We start from the raw sequence: 25,748 nt of genomic DNA, 5'->3' as shown, positions 1-25,748 counted from the left end.
TCATCAATGTCACTGAAAACAGTAAGATTCAAGAAAATTATCAAATTAAAGTAAATATTGTATTATACAAAATGGTGACAACAGCCATAAGTGAAAGGCTCATATTATTAGCACATGTTCCACAGTACAAAATTGACCGAGACTGTCTATGATGTAAAGGCCTCAGAGAACCAGTTGAACAGTAACCTGAAAATATTTGAATTATGCAGAGATAAATTATTAGGTCATGTTTTATATCTTATCCTGACTTTGATACCTTTTATGGTTATAGTTAAAACAGCATTATGCTTGTGCATGAAGAAGTTGATGGTCAAACACAATAAATAAAGTACAATTTGATATAATAAAGTTATACAAGTTGACAACAAGTTAAGTTAAAGAATAGTTAAATACTTTTACAAACAGGCACAGCAGAAAGGTTTATTAACTATCATTATGGATCAATATCCCTAATTGAGGGCACTCCAGTTGACATTTTTAAACGAATAAAAATTGTAAATTACAAAAGCTATTACACAGACTGGGCTTTGGTGTGTTTCCAAACGAGGTGGAAATTCTCCAAAAATCCTTCTGTCTGACCAGCAAGGGACACACCCATCCTTCTGAGCATTGCGTGTAAACAACAAGCAACTGGAACAAACACCCCATGCAGGGCTGGCAGGGAGAAGCAGCAGACTGGGAGGCCTGGGGCTGAATTAGTGGATGCCAGGGCCCAGTTGGTGTCCATGTGCTTACTGCTGGACTCCAAATAAAGCAGAGAGTAGCAGATGATACCCAAAGTGTGTGCCTTTTTAAACATGGATGCAACTTAAAATAATGCTGTGGGCTGAGGACATGCAGGAGACTCGCTCTACTAACCTTAATCTATTCATACCGAACCCACCTCCAATTATTACTAAATAATAATTATCGTGAAACACAGACACACAATAATCTTGGCGACCTTCACACTCTGAGATTTCTGTCACTCTAACTGATTAGCCTACTCTGTGTACTGCTCCGTGTAATTACGTATGTTACATTCAAAGAAACAATAAAAAACAAACTTTGTAAATAGTTGCTTATAAAGCAGTTTTATCCAAAGTGCTTTACAATGTTGATTCCCATTTACACCACACCAATGACGGTGGCTGCCATGCAAGGTGCTCACCTGACCCACCAGGAGCAACTTGGGGTTCAGTGTCTTGCCCAAGGACACTTTGACATGTAGCAGGGAGCGGGGATCGAACCACTGACCCTGTGGTCCATGGACCACTGCCTTACCAACTGAGCTACAGCCGCCCCACTTTGTGAGTTCATACATTACATGACTTTTTAAAAACATTCAGAGAACCAGTCACACATTGTGCTTGTCAATCACTGACATTTTTCAAATCCTATATGCATGTTTTGTAACACAGGCCTTCTATAAGGAAATATGTAACTCCCAAGCCCAGGCCAAAAAAACCCTGCATCAGGCATCAGGATTAGTTTCTTGTACATACACATAGTGAGTAAACGTATACATTGTACAATCTTTGCACTTCCCTTTTTTAAGGAAACGTTTGCGATTTTTCAAGTTGGTCTTAGCAGGGATATTTTTTTTAATGTTTTTGTGTTTGACTAATCTGCCATCTGATTCTTGGTTGTTCAAACTTTTCCTAATTTCCACAGTGTCCTTTGGTTCCCACCCAAAACATGACTATACTGTGAGAAAAAAAGGCCATGCTAGGTGGAATCTCAAAACAATGAAATCTGTCACACTGTAATTTAGATAAATTCAAAATCAGTGTAGCCCTGTCTCAAGTGAACTTTGAACTGTATTTATTAGACAAATCAAGGGCTGATCAGTAGAAAACATTCGGTCATGACTCTGTTCCCTTTTGTTGCCAGCTTCACTTCCTGTCTACAGCTTTTATTTTGTAGCGCCTCAGCCTACTTCCTGTCTTTAGTGTCATCAGCGCCTGATTATTTTCACCTGCTCCTGTCTTTTTAAAACCGGCTGTCTAGCTTGTTTCTGGTGATTAATATGTGGGAACCTCTTTTGGTTTAGTCTATTCACGTGTATGCATGTATGTTTCCCTGCTCCCCTGACACAGTCCCAGTTTAATCTATCATACCTTTCTAAAGTATTTAAGTACAGTTTCTGATTTATTGTGTTTTTTACCTTTTTCTGCGTGTGTTTTCCTGTTCTACAGGAGCGATTTTCAGTTGTTTTCACTCTCCATTTCCTTTCAATAAACCCCTTTCGTTTGTAACCTCCTCTTGCCATCTCCTTACTTGGGTCCACAAAAACCAAAAACCCTAATCCGTGACACATTGAGGCACACTGTGGAAAGCAGGAAAGGTTTTAGCAATCAAGAGGCACAGAGAGATGAAAAATATTACTCATGTTTCTATTAAGATCATGTTAAAAAAATCCCAAACTATTTTGTCTTTCTGGGACTGGAGCTGTAATTGTATGGTATCAAGAATCATAACTGCTGCTGTCTCACTCTTAACAATTATGCTTATATGTACATATCCTTTGTTGTGATTTTCTAAGTATTATTTCAAATTATATACCATCAAGGGGAATAAAAACTGAATATGCCACAAATTAAAAAATGCTAACAGGTTTTTGGGAAACAGTACTCAAAAAGGAGAAACTTTCTGCCAATTCATTGAAATAGCTGACGTGTAGGATTATGGCTGATTATGCAACAGCACTGAAGAAAGGAAGCGTATAATACTGCTAACATGTCTCAGTTACAACAGGAAATACACAAGTATGAAAGGCTACAGGCCCTGACATTGGCCAGCCTGTGAACTGGTGAGAGGTGAGAGACTGATGGTCTCTGGCTGTTTACTGTTGCATTAAGTTTAAAGCCAACACCTTTTGAAGACCCTTGTCCCTGTAGAACCTCATTTATCTTTCACTGCCTGCTAATCTCGGATAAATCAATGTAACCTTAGTCATCCTGAGTGTCTAATGAAAGCAGGAGTGTGGATCCACTGTTGTACCATGAAACTGCACCATGATTTCCTTAACTATTAATATAAACATTGCTAGAATAGATACAATCTACTTTATAAGTTGTTAGTTTACTATAGATCATCAGAAAGGTTTATAAAAGGAGAACAAACCACTAAAACAAACGACCACTATTATGCACAGAGCAGTCTGTTCTTTCTTCTGTTTCAATTACCACAACTTCTTCTTTACAAAATGTATTACTTGACCTCACCCTAAACAGTTCTTTTGCAATCTCAATGACACAAATACTACAACAACACAGTTCAGTTTATTTTCAAATGTCTTTATGTGTTGGGTTACGTACAGTGATATCATTTTCAAGAGAGCAAATAAAGTTGCTGATTGCAAATACATAAGAATCACACACAGTAAAGCTCATCTTTAAAAAAATTAAAATCGGTAAAAAGCCCTGTTTATTTAATAAAAATAATCAATAGATTGTTGCAGAAAAGGCTGCGCCATGAATTGCAACATCTTAAAGTGCTGACTAAATTGCAAAGAAGATTTATTTGTTGCACGTTAAATATTGGCAGTTTTTTGGTGGGGTGTGGCTTCTGTTGTCATGGGAAAATCCTTCTATTAAAAATCTAGTCTCAAAGAGTCTTGCAAGTATCTTTACTTCCTTCCTCTACTGGGTGATTGTTTGCATTTTGTAAAACCTGCAGAAAAATTCTTGACATTCATAGCTCATAATTAATTCATAAATGTTATAGTTTACAAATGTTTAAAAAATACTATATAACCCTCAACCTTTGCCAGAGCCCACAATAACAGTACAGCATAGTGCATGTAGTAACATAGAGTCCCTTTACATTTTACTGTATATCACTGAGGGTAAGCTACATAACAAAAACATAATGTAACAATTATTATATAATTTTCAGTTGCATGAGGAACCCTCTCACTGTCCAGGCCTGCTTAGGTTTCCAATGGCAAGGCATTTTTCAATATGTGATAAGATCGATACCCAGACCTATCTGTAGCCTCATCTGGTTTAGAATGAAATTCAGTCAACACACAGGTGCCAACCTGTCCTTATATCATAAGAAATCATGTGGAAGGGATTTTGCAGCTATGTGTTGGCTAGACATGCAATAAAACTCTCCTTCTCCTGCAGTATGAGGCGGATTCTTTTTCGGTCATAAAGAACTTCTGAACTACACAATATAAATAGATTATACAAACATCACAGGTTAGGCTGCAGGACTGAAAGGGATGCTGGATGTGACAATTTATCTCTATGTATTAAAATGTTTTCAGGTTGCAACAGGTGAACTGATGTGTGTCTTGCCACAAGTTTAACACAGAGGTCTACATGGAGCTCTTTCGACTCTATGGTTTGGCTTTATCCTGATATGCAATGTGGATTGTGAGACCTTGTCTACCTTTCTTAACTTTAGCCAGTCAGTTCCATTTGCCACAGGAGGAATCCAGTCAACTTGTACACACACCCACAAGAATAATGTAACCCAACAAGGATGCACCTAAGCACAACTTGTGCCATGAGAGCCATCAATTCTGAAAAAATGTCTTCGTAACCCACTGTCAATGTTTAAATTAATGTTATAACTGTCATATCATAAGTAAAAAACTGGCATTTGAGAAACTTGTTTGATGAAGCTGTTTGCGAACGTGCTTGTAAGATTACTGTACTTAAACTTGTATGTACAATTGACCCGTCATCAGCTAAGTTGAGAAGCAAGTAGAATAAATACAACGGTCTCCGGAGTGAAGTATTTGCTGGAGCGTCAGATTCGCCAGATTCGAGTAAGATCCCCTCTACAGAGGTTAAAAATAAAGGAAACTTTCTAAGCATGTCATATAAATCAAGGTAGTAAGTAAGAGCCAGAATTTTGTACATGTGCATTTAGCGTTTTGTCCTGCACCTGGGACAGAGGGATATTTCATGGGCTCTAGCATACAGTAACAGACTGATTCAGTAAATCAGCAACACTGTTGTGCCACCATGATCACCAGAGTGGCCTTTCTCATTTTTTCATTCAGTTTTCAGGTCTTAGAAGCTCAAGGCTCAGTCAGTGGGGTAAGTGGAAAGCGGCACTACTCTGAGCCTAATGTACTTAATGCAAGCCCTACCCCATCAGGCAGCTCAGCACAGTTTAACAATACCATCAGCAATTGATCCAAACAACAGATTGTCTATACACACAGAAACCATCAGTGCAGTACAATTTGGCATGCTTCCTTGGAAAGTGTGCAGGCAATTACTTCCACCACCTTACAACCCCCAACCTGTTGCTATAGAAACACATTGTTTTCAAGCACCTGGTCCAACTAGCCTTGAGGCGAAAAACTGCAGTTAAGTTACGGTTCAGAGAAAGATACATATACTAAAAACAAAGCAGAACTGTACAGTACAGTGGGTTTTGAGAGGGTGTCATATTATACCATGTCTTATGTAAAATTTTAAGTTCCTTTAAAAACCTTCAATGATTTTGCTACTGCCTCTGACACAAGGGTGCCATTTCTAAAGTTAAATATTTAAATGAAATACTAATGTTCTCAGTTACAGTTTGGTGACACTTGATTTACACTAACTTAATCACACAATGTTTCGTTGCAGTGTTATATTATTTGTGACTCATTTTATCTCTAGGTTACTAGTTACTAGGGTACTTTGCTGTGGTTTAGGATTCTGAAGCCAGTTTCAGAACTACAGGAATAGCTGTAAACAAACATCAGACTAGGCCATCTTCAAAGTCAACAATTCGAAGGGGGGTAGTGTGATGTCATTGATGACATCATCAGAACCCTCCAACCCTTCAAGACACAGTGACCACAGAAGAAACACTCCTGCTGGCTCATACGAGGACAAAGGTCAAGATGAACCAGTGACCTAATGTAACCTGTTGTAGCTGTGGTGTAAATATACCATGTGCCAGTAATTTAATAAGTAAGTGTCTTTATGGTCCAAAGACCCATTAACAGGTTGCAAAGTTGTTGAAAATGAAGTTGAAAATTACAAAACTAAAAGTTTCATTGGATTACCCTGTCTAATCACCTACTGACTCTACTGCTTCCTTTTGCAGTCAGGACGTTAAAGTTAGAATATGGACAGCTCTTTTAGACCATTTGAAAAGCATGTTTAGTCACCCCGGTTTTTGTGGAGTTGTGGTATCCCTAATCAGGGGTGGGACAAGACAACACCCAAAGGTTAGCTATGCTTTGTTTGGGGGCCCTCTCGATCAGCCACTGGATGGAGTAGTGAATAATAGTGTTCATAAACACTGTATAGATAGTATAGTCCAAATAGCCATCGGTCCACAACAGTGCCATAGCTGGTTCACAAATATCCGATGTGTATTTTCTAACTTCTCCTGTCTGATTAAAAATCAAGGGCATTAGTCTGTATATTACCCGTCCACACCTGGAAGCCGTGGTATCCACAACCACCAGGAGACAGCACATAAACAGCAGGTACATACACATCCAAAGTGGAAGATAACGTATGATACTACTGAAGTCCTCTGTCCCTGCGGAGGATCCTACCAGTCAACTGACATGAAGACTGGCAAGCAGAAGTATTTTGCTTCCTGTTGGTGGAGGAGTGCATGGCTGATATATAAGACAGAAATTTCACACACAGACAACATACATTAAATTATTAATTGTTATGTTTTTTGAAGATTTATGGACTTGTTTTTCTGTTGCCCCTCCTAAACATGTCTGGAGATGTGAGAAGGAAGAACTTTGCATTAATCCCCTAAGAGTTGCAATCAAATAAGTACTTTCTTATGGTTTGTTAGGAAAGACTGAGAAAACTGCACTAATTTATTGGGTGCTCAACATTTGTGCCCCATTATAACATTTTGAGCAGGGATCTGAACCAAGATGTAGTGGGCGGCAGTGGCTTAGTTGGTAGAGTGGCTGCCTACCGACCATAGGGTAAGGTGTCCCTGGGCAAGACAGCGAACCCCCAACAGCCAATTCCCGTCCCCAGCCGCGCAGCGCCGGTCCCAAGCCCGGTAGAAATTGCGGAGGGTTGCGTCATGAAGGGCATCCGGCGTAAAAACTGTGCCAAATTTGAACACGCGGACAAAATGTTCCGCTGTGGCGACCCTGAACTCATAGGATAAGCCGAGAGGAGAAAAACATTTAAAAAAAAAAATTATGAACCAAGACGTGGTCAGCAAACAGCTGACAGCTTTCCTGAAGCTGATGACTGCACCCTTCAGAATGAAGCCTGCAGCGCTTACATCTTAAAAAACTCTCCACATACCCCAAATATTCGATTTGGGTATGTGATTCAGATATACAGACTAGCATTCTTCAATTACAACTCTAAAACAGTTTCCTAAGAATGTCCAAATGTCCTTGTTAACTTTTTGTTTATGTCCTAATCGCGTATGTCTGCTTCTGAAAATTGAGGGTCATCCAACCAAATGAGCCTACAACGGCGCCGCAAGAGAAAATCCTACGGTCCAGGAGAAAGATGTAGACGTACACTCCAGCCCTGACATGCAGTGTGGTAAAAAGTGGGAAGGTAAATGACATCTTACTGCTTAAAGGCAACTTGTTTACAGCAAAGTATAAAAAAAATAATAGAGCTTTAACGCCTGTTAAGTAGATTTCAAAATAAACCATTCTCCGCCTTTTTCCACTGACATACGCTGCACTGGTTGAGTTAAATTGGTCGGTAAATTAACGTTTACGTTGCCACAACACGGTGCGCACTAGGGAGGATCATAATCCTCCGTAAGATAACTGGGGCACGGAGGTTGTAACAGGCAGCCGTCTTACCGTACTTGTTGGGCTCTCTGTTGTACTTCAGGATAGGCACCGTAGTTTTAGGGTCCCGCAAATCGAAAACCCGGTTCTCCTCTGGTTCGCTTTCATCCACTCCGTCTTCGCCACCGCCGGTGCCGGTGCACCAAGCAACGTTCGTGTGCTCCCTCTCCCCAGCGACTCCCCCTCCTCCCTCAACCGGGACTACCACAAATCTTTCCACCATGTCCCTGTTTTTGTCGCCAGTCTCGCTGTACTTTTGTTGGAGGGAAATGCCACACGATCCGGTTCAGCTCTGCAGGTTCCAACTCAACAGAGCGAAAGCCGGGGACGGTGTCTACACAAACACGCGCACACTCGCTGATCGGAGGATTGACTACATTAAAGACGTACAACCCCTCGCTATGTACTGATTGGTCGAGAGGACCAAGAAGCGCCGTCAATCAACCCCAGGCGCAAATTTGAGTGGCTGAAAATTTTTAATCGCGGAATAAGCGGGCTCTAAAATTTGCACAACCTTTATCATAACTATTTCATTTTTATTTATTTTTTTTGCATTTTAAAGCAAAAATACCAAAATAAAAGAGAAGACGTTCTGGCCTTCATGTGACTACATATTCACACAATTTTAATCTACTTCATGATTATGTAAAATTAAGTTGGGCCAAAAACAAAAAAGGCAACTAAAGCCATGCGTGTGAGACATGTGGTCTGTTCTAATAGTGCACATGCACTGGCATGTCACACAAATTTTATTACAAGCTTCTTTAATTGTCTCAAAGTGATGGGGTAATTAACACCCACCCTGTACATCCTCCAGCATTAATACCCTGCCACAGAAACTCAATAAATCAGTTAGACTTAAAAAGCAGTGATGCTTTAGTCATTCACTTACACCTCGCCATAATAACATTGGTATTTTGCATCTTTGCATAAATTGTTCTTCTATCTCGGGACAGAATTGGCTCTCAAATCCCCAATCAGTTTTGAAGACTCGGGTCTTAACGTCCTGCCATCTGCACAAATCTGAGCTTTATCAGTTTGACATGTGGGACAGGGTATATCTTCAAGCATTATCTAAATTGTCAAAACACGCCACAGCAGCATACGTCTGCAATGTAGCATTATCTTTTTTCACTAATACATCTTCTGAGAATTACATTTCTATACCCAGTAAAATAAAACAACTGATCATATATTAGCAAACAGTAATCACACATGATGCTGGCCCTTCATTTGAAGTTGTTTTATTGGTCTTCCTGTCTTTGGAGTCCATTTATTATATTGAATAAACTAATAATAATTAACATTTTTCTCTTGCCAAGAGCCAGAGCTTTATACTTGAGTCATTCGTAATTCAAGTTTGATGCAATTTTAATTCAAATGATCGTTTCTTTCGTGAGTATTCTCCTGTTCATTACATCTCTGCCCCCCTCCCATATAAGTCTTTTTGCCAGTCAATCAGTCATTCAAAATGTTTTAAACCACCACCTGAATGTTCTGCATACGCCGTGTGTAATAGATTTCAATAATAGAAACTCATTTCCTCTCAGAGCATCTCATCTTTCACATACGACATGTCAAATACTCCGTCGTTTATGTCTCGGCCATAAAAAAGTCAGTAGAAGACATTATTCTGGATGAACTCCAGGAGACCACTCAGACAGTAATTGCTTGAAGGGTGATACATAGACATCTAAAATAGACAGCTGGCAGAGCAGTTGAATGACCGAAGGCTGGAGGGTTAAGTGGGGAGGGGGAGTGGAGGGGTTAGGGGTGGGTTTGTTTAAGTTACAGGAAGCCTTTCATTTCAGTTTCTGAATAAAACAATGGGAGGGGCACAAAAAGGTGTTTAACTGCACACAAGTCAAGGTACAAATGAAGGTTTAAGCACTTTCTTCATGTGTATAAGGTACTTTTAACCTGCTTTGTGTGGATATTTAATTGATTTTGTGTCTGAGTGGATGGAAGTATGGAGGGTGTGTGCATCTCATACAGGGTGTGGGACTGAAATAGAGTAACTTGTAATCCTCCATGTCCGTGTTGTTTTCCTCATCTGCAGCTAAAGTCATCACCTCGATTCGAATGACTCGCAGGCTGAACAAAATAAAATGTAGATTACTGTCTTAAGCTGTAAGAGAACAGATGTGACCTTTACAGCACATCCACAGCAACTCAGGGTGACGAATGTCAGCCTTCATCTTTGTCTCTCATCAAATGGAGGGTGGACATTCAGTTCTGAATAAATGCTAATAATTTCACAATCTGACTCAGTGTCTCAAAATATTGACTTATATAACTCATAATTTCATTTTAGAGAGGCAACATCTTGGTTTAAGATCATGCATTAGGTCAAAATTATAATTTTGACAGATTTAAAGTATTGTTTTATTCACATCAATCCTGTGTAGCAACAGCTCACTGACTGAATTCAGTGCTTTAGTGCATTTCTTCATTACTTTCTAAATAAAATAACATCCTTGGATTCATTTACCTCATCACATCATTACGTCAGCTACAAAATAAATAGTGTTAAATAGGGTTTTCGACGTACCGTTAATCTCATTGGGAAAATGTAACACCTTGTATTATTAAAGTGTTTCGCTAACAAATAGGATGAAAGTAAAGATCAGTTGACTGTAGTTCATATGATTAGTCTTGACTCATTAGAAATATAGATCCTCTCTTCCGGTTCTTGTTGTCACATTGCCCTCTGGGAGGCAGCTGAACAAACTTGCTGTGGGGTAGTTGTCAGGGTGCCTGAGTGAGGTAGAAGACTGTGACACAGTGAAGTGGTAGTCATACTTATTGACTGTGTTTACATGCACTTACAGTAACTAGGGCGTTCAGAGTTTCTTGGGTTATCAGGGAATAAATCTGTATGTTCTTTAGTAACCCAGTTAATGTGAATCTGACTTACTACTGTAAATAGTGATAGAAGACGGTATTTCTGTGTGTGTGTCCCAGAGCAGGCAGCACAAAAAGAGAGGACAGTCAGCCGAGCTGCATTTTATTTTAAAGCACAAACTGAATGACATAATATGGTTTGGAAAGTGACTTGCTAACACTTTTACAGGTGACCGTGGCTTTGTTCCAGTTTAAGACAGACTGCGTTTGATTTAAAAACAAAGAGGGATGCTTACTTTCATCCAGGCCGCACATACATGTGCCTCCTTTAGTGCCTTACTTGTCCACATTAAGAATTTGTCAGTGTATTTCCACTAAAAATATTAGAAAAACTTACACACTAAACATTACTGTTACTAAGTACTTCACAGTTTTTCTTCTATATTTATAAAGCTAATGGTAAATCTAATGGTAAAGCTAATGGTAAAAGCTAATGGTCAGGCAATGGTCAGGCAATTACACTGGGTGGCCTTAACATTCTCTCTGTGGCAGTAAGGCAGATGCTCAATGGCCCCTTAAAGACTGCTTCAGCTGTCTCTAAGACTGCTTAGGCTGTCTTTAAGGGGCCAGCGATTCAAGTAGGAAGTGTACAGTATGTGGGTCTTAACTAAAATATAAAAGTAAGCTTTTATTGTGAAATGGGCCCCCTACCGCTGTGTCATTGTGTTTACCCTGCCATTGCAGACAGGGGTGGGTCCTGTAATCTCAGTAGTCTAAAAAGATCTCACATTGGGGACCATGATGTAAAGGTGTACAGAGGTGCTGGGAGAAGCAGAGGATCAGCTGCCATCCCCCATTTTCACAAATTAAAAAAAAAAATCATTAAGCTAATTATTTAAAATAGACTCAAATGTGACACTCTCTGGAAATTCTGCAGCTCTTTTATTTAATGGCTTTTCCAAATCTGATTTAATCAACCAGAAAATGCAATGATGCCAAAACCCAACTACCTACTTACAAAGTTTACAACACTGCTGGTGATAACTGATAGGACATTTAACATCTAATAAAACTCTATTTGCTCATGAATTTGCTGTAGATGCAGCTGATACCCCTGAGTAAATCTTCCAAATTGATATTCAATTCAAATAAATTCAACTTAATTTATATAGCGCCAATTCACAAAGTTATCTCAGGGTACTTTACAGAATAAAGTCAAGATTATAAAGATGTGTTGAGAGAACCCAACAATTCGCCCTGGAGCAAGCCATAGGCAACAGTGGAGAGGAAAAACTCTATGAACCATATGCTTTGTTAAAGAGGAAGGTTTTAAGCCTAGACTTAAAAGTACAGAGGGTGTCTGGTTCCCGAATCTTAACTGGGAGCTGGTTCCACAGGAGAGGAGCTTGATAGCTAAAGGCTCTACCTCCCATTCTACCTTTGGAAATTCTAGCAACCACAAGTAGGCCTGCATTCTGAGATCGAAGTGGTCTACTGGGATGATATGGTGCTATGAGGTCTTCTAAATATGATGGAGCCTGACCATTCAGAGCTTTATATGTAAGAAGCAGGGTTTTAAATTCTATTCTAAATTTAATAGGAAGCCAATGGAGAGAAACTAGTGAAGGTGAAATATGATCTCTCTTGCTAGTTCCAGTCAGCACTCTTGCTGCAGCATTTTGGATGAATTGCAGGTTCTTTAGGGGGTTACTGGGGCATCCTGAAAGTAGGGAATTACACTAGTCCAACCTAGAGGTAACAAACACATGGACCAGTTTTCGGCATCACTTTGAGACAGGATGCTCCTAATTTTGCCAATGTTCCGTAGGTGGAAGAAGGCTGTTCTAGAGATTTGTTTTATATGTGAGTTAAAGGACAGATCCTGATCAAAAATAACTCCAAGGTTCCTTGCAGTAGTACTGGAGCCCAGACTTATGCCATCTAGGGTAACAATATGGTTCAACATTATATTTCTGAGATTTTTGGGCCCAGATAGTTTAGAAGAAAAAAATGTGGGACATTCAGGCCTTTATGTCTTGTAGTCATGCTTGTAGCTTGATTAACTGATTGTTTTCATCTGGTTCCATTGATAATGGTGGATTCATCATTAACATGAACAAATTGAAATCTGTCAGATAGATAAGATTTAAACCAACCTAGTGCAGTTCCTTTAATCCCAATTTCATATTCCAGTCTCTGTAATAAAATGTTATGATCAATGGTATTGAATGCAGCACTAAGATCTAACAGAACAAGTATAGAGATGAGTCCATTATCTGAGGCCATGAGAAGATCGTTGGTGACTTTTACCAGTGCTGTTTCTGTACTATGATGAACTCTAAATCCTGACTGAAAGTCTTCATACAAATTAGTCCTATAAAAGTGATCACATAATTGTTTTGCAACTACTTTTTCAAGGATTTTAGAAACAAAGGGGAGATAAGACATTGGTCTGTAATTGACTAAAACACCTTGGTCAAGACAGGGTTTTTTAAGTAGTGGTTTAATTTCAGCTACCTTATAGGCCTGTGGTACATAGCCTGTTTCTAAAGATAGATTGATGATATCTAATACAAACGTATCTATTAAGGGTAAAGCTTCCTTGAGCAGCTTAGTTGGAATAGGGTCTAACAGACAGGTTTTTGGTTTAGATGAGGTAATAACTGAAGTTAGCTCAGAGAGATCTATAGGTAAAAAGCAGTCTAACAGGGATTCCAGCACTGCTGTACATGAAGATCTATCTGTAATATTTGGGGGGAGGATCTGGTGAATTCTTTCTCTAATAGCTACAATTTTATTCATAAAGAAGGTCATGAAGTCATTGTCAGAGTTACGGGAAAACTAGGCTCAACAGGATTATGGCTCTTAGTCAGCCTGGCTACAGTGCTGAACAGAAACCGGGGGTTGTTCTTGTTTTCTTCTATTAATGATGAATAATATGCTGTTCTGGCATCTCGGAGGCCTTTTTAAACTATTTTTAAACTATATTTACTATAAGAGCTCGTTAGTGAATAATATTACAAGTCTGACAATTGTTGTAACAACAATGTCAATAAGTGTGTTTTAGTCATGTTTTCAGAATACACTGTATCATCTGACTGTGGTGCAGAAAAGTAGAGCGGTTGTCCACCAATCTCACAGTTGTTGGTTCAATCCCTGGCTCCTGCAGTCACATATCAAAGTGTCCTTGAGCAAGACACTGAACCCAAACTTAGTTGCTCCCGGTGAGTGTTGGCCAGCTGCATAGCAGCTTCCCCATCGGTATGTGAGTGTGTGTGTGATTGTGAGTGTGAATGGGTGAATAAGAAGCAGAGTAAAGCGCTTTGAGTGCCAATAGGTAGAAAAGCGCTATATAAGTGCAGAACATTTACCATCTGACAAGACCTTTACCTGGTGGAACATGGCTTCCATGTCACCTACTAGTGCCACAGGCTCTTGACGAAACCTGGACAGAACACCAAAGCTTACCAGCACAATAATTGGTATGGAATTAATTTGAGAAACCTTTTCTGTGAAATTAGTTTGTTATCAGCTTCATTATGGAAAGTGGAATTGAATAAATCTTCAGTGTTTGTCATATCACCAGACACGGGAAAACCTGCCTCTACATACACATTGAAAAAAATGCAAATTCTTCTTCATACCAGCTTGTCAAAGTCGATATTTTGTTGCTGTAAACCTTTTGTTTTTAGACTAAATGATTAAATCAGTGAAAACATAATCACTGATGAAATCAATGATTTGTTGCACTATTACCTACAGTATAAAGGTATAGTGGAAAATATCGGCCACAGGGGATGACAGGCTGAAGCTGAGTCTTAGTAATTATGGAAGGGGTCAAAGACATTAATGGCACTTGTTTTTGTCTGCGTGCAGATGGCACACTATGTGTAACAAGATCCCACGGGCTGCACTATTCATAAGGGAAAAGCGTGCGACTGAGATACTCTGAGAATATGAGCACACTTTGCATCTGGACTTGTGTCAAAAAGTCTCATCATGTGTGACAGGAACTGTTTGTACGTGTGAATAATAGCTGGATGTGCTGTCAGTGACAGCCAAAAAGCTAGATTTTTAACAGATGAGCATGAAGTATTCATCAACTAACAAAAATGCTATTTGGTTCACACTGTTCCTTTTTCTCATGCTATATGTTTATGACAAACTTTTCTGGATTCATTCATAAGCCCGGTGTTATATTATTCTCAGTGCTGAGTGTCCAGCAACATTCATGTTAATGGATAAATGATAAATACATGTAGCCAAGAGGACCGGGAGTCAAATCTCTGAGCCTGTGGTCCATAGGCGACTGCCTTACCATCTGAGCTACAGCTGGCTGCTATTATTATGTCACAATAGTTATGAAAATCCATCACTAGATGACCTTCATGCATGCTTTTTCTGCTTTGCTACTTTTACTTTTTTAAATAGCAAAATAATCACATGGACTATGGATTGAACATATCAGATTCGATGCAGCTCAGCCACACTATGCGTCAAACGCTGCAGTAATTTGTGGTCTCACAGCACCCTCTGATGGACCATACCGGAGATGAAGACTACACATCTGAGTACTCAGTTACACGTATTTGAAACAGATCCAAAAAAACATCTACACTTTTGCAGTAATAGTCAACCCAACCCCATTGTCCTGCCACGTTTGTGTGTACCGATGGACTGAAAGCATAACACAGCTTCCTCTTAGACTCATAAATCAGTCCAATCACTCAGTCAGTAACAGCCCCATTGCTCACATCACATTACATTATATCTGACACCTGTTGTGAGAGTCAGCAGAGGAGAAAACTGCACTTGAATCCTTTATATAATATTTAGAATTAGTTCAATTCAATTATACTTTGTCTTTGCTTTGTTTTGAGAAATATGTTTGTGTTGAACTGTTATATATATATGCAAAGAATGGTTTTGCACTTTGTCTGAAATTAATCACAGGGTAAGTAACCAAATATATTTACTCAAGTACTTTACTGGGTGCAAATGAGCTCTGTACTGAAATATTTTAATTTTACATTACTATTATTCTCACTCTTTCAGGTACAGGCTTTTAGTGCAATAAATGAATAGTAGATTATTAATAAGTGAGGGTTGATTTTGTTCACTAAGAGAATTTCAAGAGAAAATGTCAGAAATGTCAGAATATCAGAAAAAATAAAATACATGTTGAAGGATTTTTTTTTCAAAATGAGAATTTTAGGGTTTTGAAAGAACTTCTCATTTTAAATCTGTCCACGAATTAAACAAGATCTGAACATTTTATATTTCTGCAGAAATCCTTTTTTAAGATACAGTATGTCAGGATATTTGTAATATCTTGTTAACTACAGTATCATGTTTTTGTGGGTTTTTTGCCACCTCTTCATACAACAAACTGCAGGATATTTTGCATAGGAGCTTATTGCTATTACACGTTGCCATAAAAGCAATTACGCCCTCACAAAATGGGATAAAGTGGACCACTGCACCTATGCAACTTCATCTAAACAGAGGTTTAGATGAAGGTTTTGATTTCTTTCTATCAATCACCCTTTTCAATCAAAAATAAAGAAAAATACTTCAGAAGGAAGTTTGGGTTTTGGAATTACAGCAACATAGCCTGTCCTCCCTTTACCCTCGTGTCCTGCCACATGAACCCCCCACCCCTTTTTATTTTCCGATACCAGCCTGGATTGACCAGATACATGTCACAGCTGCTTCGCTGAATGACTAATGACGCACTAGTATATTCCGAGCAATGACACCAACATATTTATATAAACAGGGTATTTTTACCACCTAATGTAACTAAGCTTAATGAAACTATTCTGGGCTATTTTATAATGTGTCACAGTCAGTGCTGCCCTCACGCCGTGTCTTACTGTTGTTTTTGCTACATGTGCCCTTTCTTTGAATGCAAAATCTGATGTAGTCTCTGGGAACAAACACTGATGTTTATCTGCACATTTAGAACAGTTGTAACAAGATACTAGTTATCCTGGTATCTAAGTTCTGGTAGCAGGTGATAAGAGGCTCCCTTCCTGCAGATGCATAGTATTATGTGATCCCATATTGTCTGCAGCTGACTTTTAATCCCTCCTGTATTTCTTTGTGTATTTTAAATGTTCTGTCTGTCTGAAGTTTATTCTAGTTGAGCGGGGGTGAAGACGTATTTTTTGAGAAGTGAACAAAGAGCAGTGGGATGGTTGGCATTCCAGTGGAGACTCACACAACAATGGACTTCTCTGGCCACACACACACAAACAAGTGTGTGTGTGTGTGAATAAGAAACAAGTCTTTCTTATTACTGTGATGTCTAGTTTAACTCATAATCTGTTAGGCAGCTTGATAAATTAATTCAGCTTATATGATTTCCTGTCTTTCTATTCTATAGGTCAAGGTCAAAGCTTTGCACCTGGTGCAGGCAGCAACTGGAAGCCAGTGGAGTGACGTGTTGTTCTTGGCAGATCATAAATGAGACATACTGCTGTATTTTGGATCATCCGGAGATGTTTGATTGCACATGGTGCTGCACACTGCAGAAGGGGGGTTTCAATTATATATGAGTTGTTTTGTTATTTTGATTGGAAATGTTTCCTCACAATAGCATCAAACTGTAACTTGGATATTATAGGCAAAGAGGAAGAGACAGATACAATTTTTGCCATTGTTGAGTTTAAAATAATCTTTTTTAGCATAAATACATAACACAACTAAATAATCCTTATACAGCTCCCTTCAGATTTGTCTTTTATAGTTAAGACACACACAGAGGCTGTGCCTACGAAATGATATAAATTGGGAAGAGAATTGTCTGCTTTGCTACAAATAAGGTTCCCAACAAAGTCAATGAACATCAAATTAAAATCATATTAATTTTGGACTTTATGTCTCCAGCTAATTCCTTTGTAGAATCATGTGAAAACAGATTGTCAAAAAACAGCTTTGTGCAGACCCATTGGGGGAAGCTTCCAAACCATATCTTCAGTTTTAGTCTCATTGGCCAAAAGTGGCACACTTGTTTTCCATATTGATGATGTATGGAACATTTTGTACACACATATGTCCATTCTCTTTGAATGACATGAGGCGTGTGTCTTGCTACCCCTTGAATGTAGAGCAGGTTCTTTAAACAGTCATATGCTATTCATAGCTCAAGCAGGATGTAGCCCATTCAGACATATGTGACATTTCCATACCAAAGTCACACTGAGAGATTCACACCAAGGTTTAAATGAATGGATTTTAATCATCTAGTTATGGCAAGAGATGGTTGATTAAAGCAAAGTCACAACTGGCAATAGAAGAGGAAAGATACACAACCAAAAGAAGAAAAGAAAATAGACTGGTCGTATGTAAATGTACTTCCTCCACATACATGTCAGTGTTTGACTGGGACCTTACTTCATACCAAACAGCTCATGCTAAGGGATTCAAATTATTGCTATTTTAAACTATGAAAAGGTTCTACAATGTCCCAAGAGACAGTATACTACTATTTCCAAAAGATGAAACTATGTCATGTTTAAAGTAGGTGTTGTCTTTTAAAGCCAGATTAATTCATGGAAGTAAAGACCCCTGGGTTTTATGTTTTACTTGGGAAAACGTTTTGAGTAATGTTTTCCCAACAACTACATGTAGTAGAGTTACCTACTGTACAATGTAGTATTTGACATGTGATAATTAAAATGAATGTGAGCATAATTTCTGAAACATTCCCACTAGTTTTAACAACTAGTACCAGTTGAGTTACTAAGTTACAGTGGCACAAAAGAAACCACTAGGTGGCAACAGCTCACCAAGTCTCAGCCTTTGTGTTGCAGTCCAATGACTACCACTGCTTTTGTTATAGTAGAAATATCCTCATGATTATAACTTTTTCTCTCTTCTGTGGAATATAAACTTTTGTGTGGATTTCTCTTTGCATTGTTATCTTTTTCATTTTAGCAAATATATACATTATTATGGATTTTAGAATTATGTTGTCTGTCTAAATATGTCTACAGTTAACATGGATACATGCGTAAATACGAACCAGTCAGTGTTAAAAGTTATTAAAGCAAGTTATTAAAAGTGTCTACACTAATTCCAATATGCCCAGAAAGCTGCAGAATGAGCAGAGGGAGATGAAAGATTTAGGACCATGATGGCGCAAACAAAGTCAAATTGGACACTGTTATTTATGTTGTTGTACATGAAAAACTACATAAGACAGTTTAGCATGAACGAACTGTGTGATGTTTAGTATTGTCCTGGGATTGTGGCGTCAAGACCATCATTGCTATGGTAACAGCTAGGAATGCTTGTTACGCAGTTCAAATGGTCTTTCTGTACCCTCCTCTGATGCCATTTATTGACTAATGCGAGCGTAGCATTCATACGATCCCTCGTTTAGAATGTGCACTGTAAAACATTGGCACTGTTTAGATGTTTTGGAGATAAAGTCAGAGAGGCCAGATTGAGGTGGTTTGGACATGTTCAGAGGAGAAACTGTGAATATATCGGTAGAAGGATGCTGAGGTTGGAGCTGCCAGGCAGGAGGTCTAGAGGAAGACCAAAGAGGAGATTTATGGATGTAGTGAGGGAGGAAATGAAGTTAGTTGGTGTGAGTGAAGAGGATGCAGAGGATAGAGTTAGATGGAGGCACATGATTCGCTGTGGCGACCCCTGAAAGGGAGCAGCCGAAAGGAAAAGAAGGACTGTAAAACATTGGCACACACTTATAAAACGTGTTCTTGGACTGTGAAAGTCCTGACAACAGTGTCAGCGTGATTCCTTTTTTCCACTCCAAAAACAAGTATTTATCCTTCACACACACACTGATTCCAACTCTGCAAAATCCAGCTTTCTCCTTTGCAGTTATATTTAGTGCTGGCAGACATATGTGATTCTTAACACAGAAGAGTTTTAATCAAAACCAAATGTAAAAATGTTGAAAGTTACAGTTTGATTTATTTAATACTTCAAAATGTTGGGGTTGAGAACTGTGAGAACTGTAAAGTAACATTGTTAGTAATGTATATATAAAGAGCAAAGCAGTTGTGCTGCTGATATTCTGTACATCATCCGTCACATTGCAAGTACAATTAGGTTTCCAGGGGAGACGACACAGCCAGGTGGTATCCTGGACTGTTTGTGGGGAAGGATCCGGAATCAGGCTGTTTGCTCTGTAAAGCCAGTGTCTCCAGCAAAACATTCCCACCACAGGCACAAGCAGAGCATGCTGAGGAACAGCAGTTTACACCAGGCAGGATGAACACAGAGCATCCTGCATCCTGGATGCCTGCTGCTGATAAACCTCAGCCATGGAGACCCAACATGGGATTACTGGCACCCACAGGGCCCCCGCCATTCTTCTCCACCCTGCCAGGTTATACATGTGTGGTTTGGTTTAGTGTGATACAGTCACATTCACACTAAACTTTCTTTGCATGTGGCTGCTTTAGGCTTTAGGTCCCTATTTCTTAATTTGAGGCAGCAGGATTCAAAGGAGATGGGATTGAAACCAGACATGCATCAAAATGGGCAAGTTAGCGTTCAGACTTTAGTGGAATATAAAGCCAACAGCAAAAAAATATGTTGTATGAAAAAGATTTTAAAGCTATAAATGACAGCTATGACTGGTTTTGAAAAAATGGCCCCAAAATATAAATTTCCAATTAAAAATGTTTTTTTTTTAACATTGGTTTTGATGCTTTCAAAACTGAAATATTGCATAAAGAAGGTTGCATAATATTGTGACACTGTTGGACATTACTTAGAATAAATGAAATTACATGATGTGACATCCTACTTATTTGATTTACTTAAATGGAGCAGAATTATATTTGTGCTAAATTACGTTTGGGACACCCCCTCCCCAAAACATCTTTAGACTCCTGCATAAGTGCCATTGTAAAAGAATGGCTTGTTCGTCACACAGTGACCTACGACCTCAGGTGTCCATCTCTGAACCTTGGGGTTACCATTCATGTCTGGCCGGACAATGACGGTGCTTCTGGATGCAAGTGAAGGGTCTTCATTGAAGAAATTGAAGGGTCGAAGAAAGAACCCTACTGCATTGCCTGGTGTTGCTGTGTTGGGGATGTCTTCAGAGTGAGGCACATGCAGGAAGCCGACTGTCACCCAGGCAACAAGGTCCTGCACAGGAGAGGCAACATTAGTTAGTTAGTTAAGCTTTATTTAGATACGAAATACCACTGACATCAAGTGAGACCCGAGAATAAATTAAATATACATTAATCAGCCCCAACATTAAATCCACCTGGTAGTTTTACTGTTTCAGCTGATCATTACGAGACAAAATAGCTTTGTTTACTTTTCTTTCATGGGAACATTAATACCAGGATCACTTTCTCCTAACTTTCATCAGTATGTGGACATTGGAATAAATGCAGGATATACATCTTTATTAGTGTTCACTACTGTACCTGATTGACTATGTCTTCATTGTTACGGATGTAGTCCTCAAAGGATACAACTGGTTCCCAGGGGTCATTCTGGGTGTAAATGCTGCTGCTGGTGACTTCACTATCTTTATGACGAGTCACTGCCAGAGGATACCTGCAGAAAGGTAATCAATCATTTTTTATTAATCTAACCTAAAAACCCCTATACTCAACTCAACCTGATAATTGTAACAGTTGTCCTCTGTGGACTAAGCCATTATAAAGACATTCGAGTATGTGCGCAATGTTTGCTCCAATGAACAGACAAACATGTCCAAAGAAAACATGACTTAATTTGGTTAGTGTATAGTGAAATACACAACTAGTTATATTTTGAATATTTTGCCCAAGCTAGAATTTCCTTAATGTATTTTAGAAAAACATATTCAGTCAATATTTTACTACCTTGACCAACTGATGCCATTTTCTTCTCTCCAGCCTCTTGGAAGGACACTGTGAGCATGTGAGTTAAACTGTATACGGTAGCCCTTCTGGTTCCCCCATTTATTTTTCTCATTGGGGTTGTAAAAGTGCACATAGCGGGGAAACTTTTTGCCAAAACGGAAAGCAGCAGATCGTTCGGTCTTGTGTTCTGTCCTGTGGAGTTTAGATTGGACGATGAAATTGCTGGGGCTCCATGGGTTAGTGAAGTTGACATAGTTTAGATCCAACGTCTCAAAGCTGTTCTCTCGACCTGTGTGACAGTGAAGGCATAGCAATGTCAGAAAAAGTCATGCTGTGAGCAATCTGCTGAGATACATTTAGCTTTGCACCAGAAGTTTCAATTTCTCTCTTTGTCGGCAGCAGTAGTTGGAACACACTTTTTAAAAAGTACAAGTGATGGACAGATTTTACAATAATAAGTTATTGACTTTGGCATAACACCTTAATCACATTTCTTTAGAACAGTCATACAAACTTGAAAGTCGCCTTTATGACTGGGTGAAGTCCAGAAAGTCTTTTTATCTGGACTGGCATCAATAAAACTCCTGGTTAAAGCAAATTCCTCAGTGCTTGTTTATTTCATAGTTGACTGCCTTTGAACTGTGAGCTTGTTGAATTGAGATTGGTGTAAAGGGGATAGTAACTTACCAATGTCCTCTAAAAAACAGTGTGGGCTCACTTTTAAACCATTCTCTTCTTATAAATACTGTAGTTTTTTCCCACAGTATCTGCAGATTGCTACTGGGAAAATGTAGTTCTTTAAGATGGTTTTGGTTAAGTTATAATTGAGAGGATTAGGCTACTGAAACACACAGTTAATGACGGGAAAATATTGTGGTTGTGGTAAATTTAAGGGCTATGTCTTGATGGGAGTTCATGTGTCCCATGGACACTGGTCTAGGTTTTCTTGAGTTTTGAAGTGCAGACAGTCACAGCTAACTAAAAAGGTGAATGTGTTAAGTGTGATTCTCACCAGAAATGTCCAGGTCCACTTTGTAATGGACAAGGTGTGTGTGCAGGTTACCCAGCACATAGTTGTACACCTTGGTACCATATTGAAGTCCGTTAGGTGTAAAGAAAGTGGCGTGGATGTATCCTGTGGCACTGACCTTCACCTCCACCACACCATTTTGGTAGAACAGGAAGTCCCAGATGTAATCATAGTTGTAAACTGTGGAGGTCGTTCGCAGCACCAACACAGTGTTTTCCAGCCCCCCAAAGAAGTTGTATCCACCCTTGAAGTTGGAGTTGAAATGCCTTCTCAGGGGCATAGCAGTGGTCATCTCAAAAATACAGAGTGCGTTTTTGTACCGCACAGGTTTGTCCGTGTCAAAGAAGTGGTAAAGGTCAACGAAAGTGGCAATTTCTGGACAGTCTATGCCAGGTGCCAGCTCAAAGGATGAGCTGCCCATTGCCCAGCCAGCATCAATATACTTTGTTTGCATGGCAGCAGGAGTATCACCAGCATAGAAGGCAATAGCTTCTTGGAGACTGATTTCATAGGCAATCCTTTCTCCATTGAAGCGGAGGTCAAACACCTGAAGTCCAGCTGATGAGCGGACTCTGTAGGCAAAAGACCATCCAGCATATTCAACAAAGTTTCGGTCAACATGATAGCGAGGCCCTTCGGGTTCCACAAGCTTCGGACCATGGATATTAGTTGGAGTATTTGTGTGACCCCGGGGGATATAGGTGGAGAAGAGGTCATTATCATCATGCTCAGGCAGTTTGACTTTCTCCACATCCCCTGATTCATATTTTTCTATCAGCTCCTCAACACTGTCAAAGTACATGCTGTTGTACCAGACCTTCTCAACAGTCCACTTTTCTGGATTGAGGTCCTGATGGTTGATCAGTACCTCGAACCCAATTGGGTGGATGAAATAACCTTCCACAAACTTCTGCAACATGATCCAGCTTCTCCTCTCGCCAGGAGCGAGCCCACGGGGGGCTATGTCAGAGAAAGTCAGGCAGCGGTTGGAGCAGTTTGTGAAGGAAAATCCCCCTGTAGTCTCAAACAGAAGTTTGTGAGCTTTAGTTGCGATTTTCTCTAGGATGCCAGTAATATGTTCATACTCTACAAAAGTAATGGGCCTGGACTCAAATCGGACAGGCCTATCTCCCTTGAAGGTCCTAACTTCGTGAGAATTTGGCGATGGCAGAGGACTAACAATGTACTCGGTGATGTTGGGCATAGTCTGATTCCCAAATTGGATAATCACACGTGCCTGACGTGGCGGTCTGGCCTGTCCACGGTCAAGAGCTCTCAGGGCTTCATGTTTTCTTGGCAGATGGAGTTCCATCAGGAGGATACTGTTCTTCATTAGAGTCACGGAACGAGCATCAGTGAGCTTCATTTCTGGAATACCATGCAAGTAGGCCCGCACAGCTTTCATCTCACGAGGAGTGAGGTCCGCAAACATGGGGGCACCATGTTGAGCCCATTCTCTTGATCTAGAAGCACTGCAACCAGCCAAGCTGACCAGAAGCAGCAGACTGAGGAACCTCACAGCTGTAATATGATGGAAATAAATTGGAACATGAATGTAGTTAATGTTCCCATTAGTCTATTTGCTTTCATTGAGTTACTTAGTTAATTTTTTTTTTTTTGTTATGCACCAGCAACACAGTACAATATATGTGCCTATTTCACATGGACTTAAAGTATCAGATGTAAAGAAAAATGTGTATAGAATAAATACATAAAAACAAATAAAGCAGATTACACCAAAAGTTCTGTCTTCTAATAAAATCAAATACACAAAGAAAAAAATTCAGTTTGACCAGGAGAAATTAGTGCCAATTTTTAAAAAGTGTATTAAAGAATTTTTGGATGCCCAGTTAGCCCAATGCTCTAGCTGCTGAATTTGATGAAACAGTAATACTATGTTTAACAAAATACTAAACCTAGAAAAAACTTACATATTTGTGCTGTGCTGTTTGTTTTTTTGTGGTTCAATACTAGTTTTAATTTCCAGCATTCAGCTGCAACATTAAGAATTTCAACATTTCCATAGAAATAGAACTGTCCACGAAGCTCTCAAGGTAATTTGTCACATTCTTTGGAATTAATTGTATTTCACAATTAGGTAACATAATAGTATTTATGTAACAATGTTGTTATACATCAAGTACCGACTATACATGAGTTCCATGCTTCTTTGAGAAACACAGTAATTCAGGAAGAAATAAGTAGAGCAAGGCACAGTACCTGTAGTCATCCTAATGCTTGAAATGTTTTGTAAGCAGAGCTTAATCAATCCAGTCCTCCGACTTCAGCAATTACAGAAACATCCCTAAACCTCCCTCAGTGCACCGCTGCTTATATTCAACCTCCTACTTTGCGGTAATGAAGGCTGATTGGCTTGTGGAGGGTTGTAAATATGATGAAATAACAGGTGCCCTTTTGAGATCATTAATCCTGCAGAACATGGCAAGTTTATTTGTATTGCTCCTTGCAACAAAAAGCAAGTAGAAGTACAATACATAAAAGCCATTAGGCAAGAAAAACAGAAATATACAGTACAAAGCAGTACAAAGACTTTCTTTACTCCTTATCAGTGATAAGACCTGTTGTGCTATTCTGGCATTTTGCGGAGTATAAAGATAAGGTTTTGGGGTCACCCATGGTGTGTGTAATGTTGCCTACCTCTCCCTATCTTTTTTAATTGCATTTCCTCACTTTCATAACTCCAAATGGCTTTGGGCTCATGTACTGTAAAATATGAAATGCCTGGTGTAAATTTGTGTCTTACTGATCAAAGGTCCTGATTGCTTTATATTTATGGGTGTCTTGGTGTTGTAGGTGTGTTGTGCAACATACCGTATCATGCAAGATATTAACCTGAATTTTAATTTATTACACTTTTTCCTGTAGATGCGGATCAGAATATGTATTTTAGCAATTACCAAATTTGCCATAGCACTATCTTTACTGATATAACAGTATGGAACCTTGTGGGAAAATACAATTTTGAACTGAAGGAATGTGTTATTATTTCAATGTTAATTTTATATATCTATATATCTTAATACATGCATACCACTCCAGAGACGTACATGTTGGCAAGTCAGTTAGGATCAAATACATGTAAGTTCACTACCTATTTAAACAGTCAGGAAGTTTCATAAATTGATATAATGATTTTAGAGACTTCAAACTAGCTAACTGTCATAAATGGTTGTTAAGTGGGGCAGCACCTGTTGCTGCTTCTCTTCAGACCGAGAAACACTTCACTTGTCATCATGGGAAAATGTAAAGCTATAACAATAAATAT

General features: G+C 39.2%; 2 protein-coding genes across 5 annotated transcripts in view; both read right to left on the bottom strand.

Moving 5' to 3' along the window:
- Positions 1 to 8,090, bottom strand: part of slc12a7b (solute carrier family 12 member 7b) — a 56,022-nt gene extending 47,932 nt beyond the window's left edge. For all 4 annotated transcript variants that reach the window (XM_067485697.1, XM_067485698.1, XM_067485700.1 and 1 more), the window contains exon 1: positions 7,754 to 8,090. In XM_067485697.1, the coding sequence (XP_067341798.1) occupies positions 7,754 to 7,964 (211 nt within the window). In that variant the 5' untranslated portion in view covers positions 7,965 to 8,090. The remainder of the gene's footprint in view (positions 1 to 7,753) is intronic.
- An 11,372-nt stretch (positions 8,091 to 19,462) lies between these two features.
- On the bottom strand, positions 19,463 to 24,841 carry aoc1 (amine oxidase copper containing 1). Its single transcript, XM_067486258.1, has 5 exons — positions 24,683 to 24,841; positions 22,445 to 23,983; positions 21,433 to 21,721; positions 21,010 to 21,142; positions 19,463 to 20,719 (listed from the first exon to the last, which is right to left on the bottom strand). The coding sequence occupies exons 1-5, from the start codon at positions 24,690 to 24,692 to the stop codon at positions 20,450 to 20,452; spliced, it is 2,241 nt and encodes a 746-aa protein (XP_067342359.1). The 5' UTR covers positions 24,693 to 24,841; the 3' UTR covers positions 19,463 to 20,449.
- Positions 24,842 to 25,748: the final 907 nt, after the last annotated feature.

This window comes from Channa argus, chromosome 19 (assembly GCF_033026475.1).
Source record: "Channa argus isolate prfri chromosome 19, Channa argus male v1.0, whole genome shotgun sequence".
NCBI classification, from domain to species: domain Eukaryota; kingdom Metazoa; phylum Chordata; class Actinopteri; order Anabantiformes; family Channidae; genus Channa; species Channa argus.
Note: the sequence above shows the minus strand (reverse complement) of the source record. Positions and strands in the feature narration are given on the sequence as shown.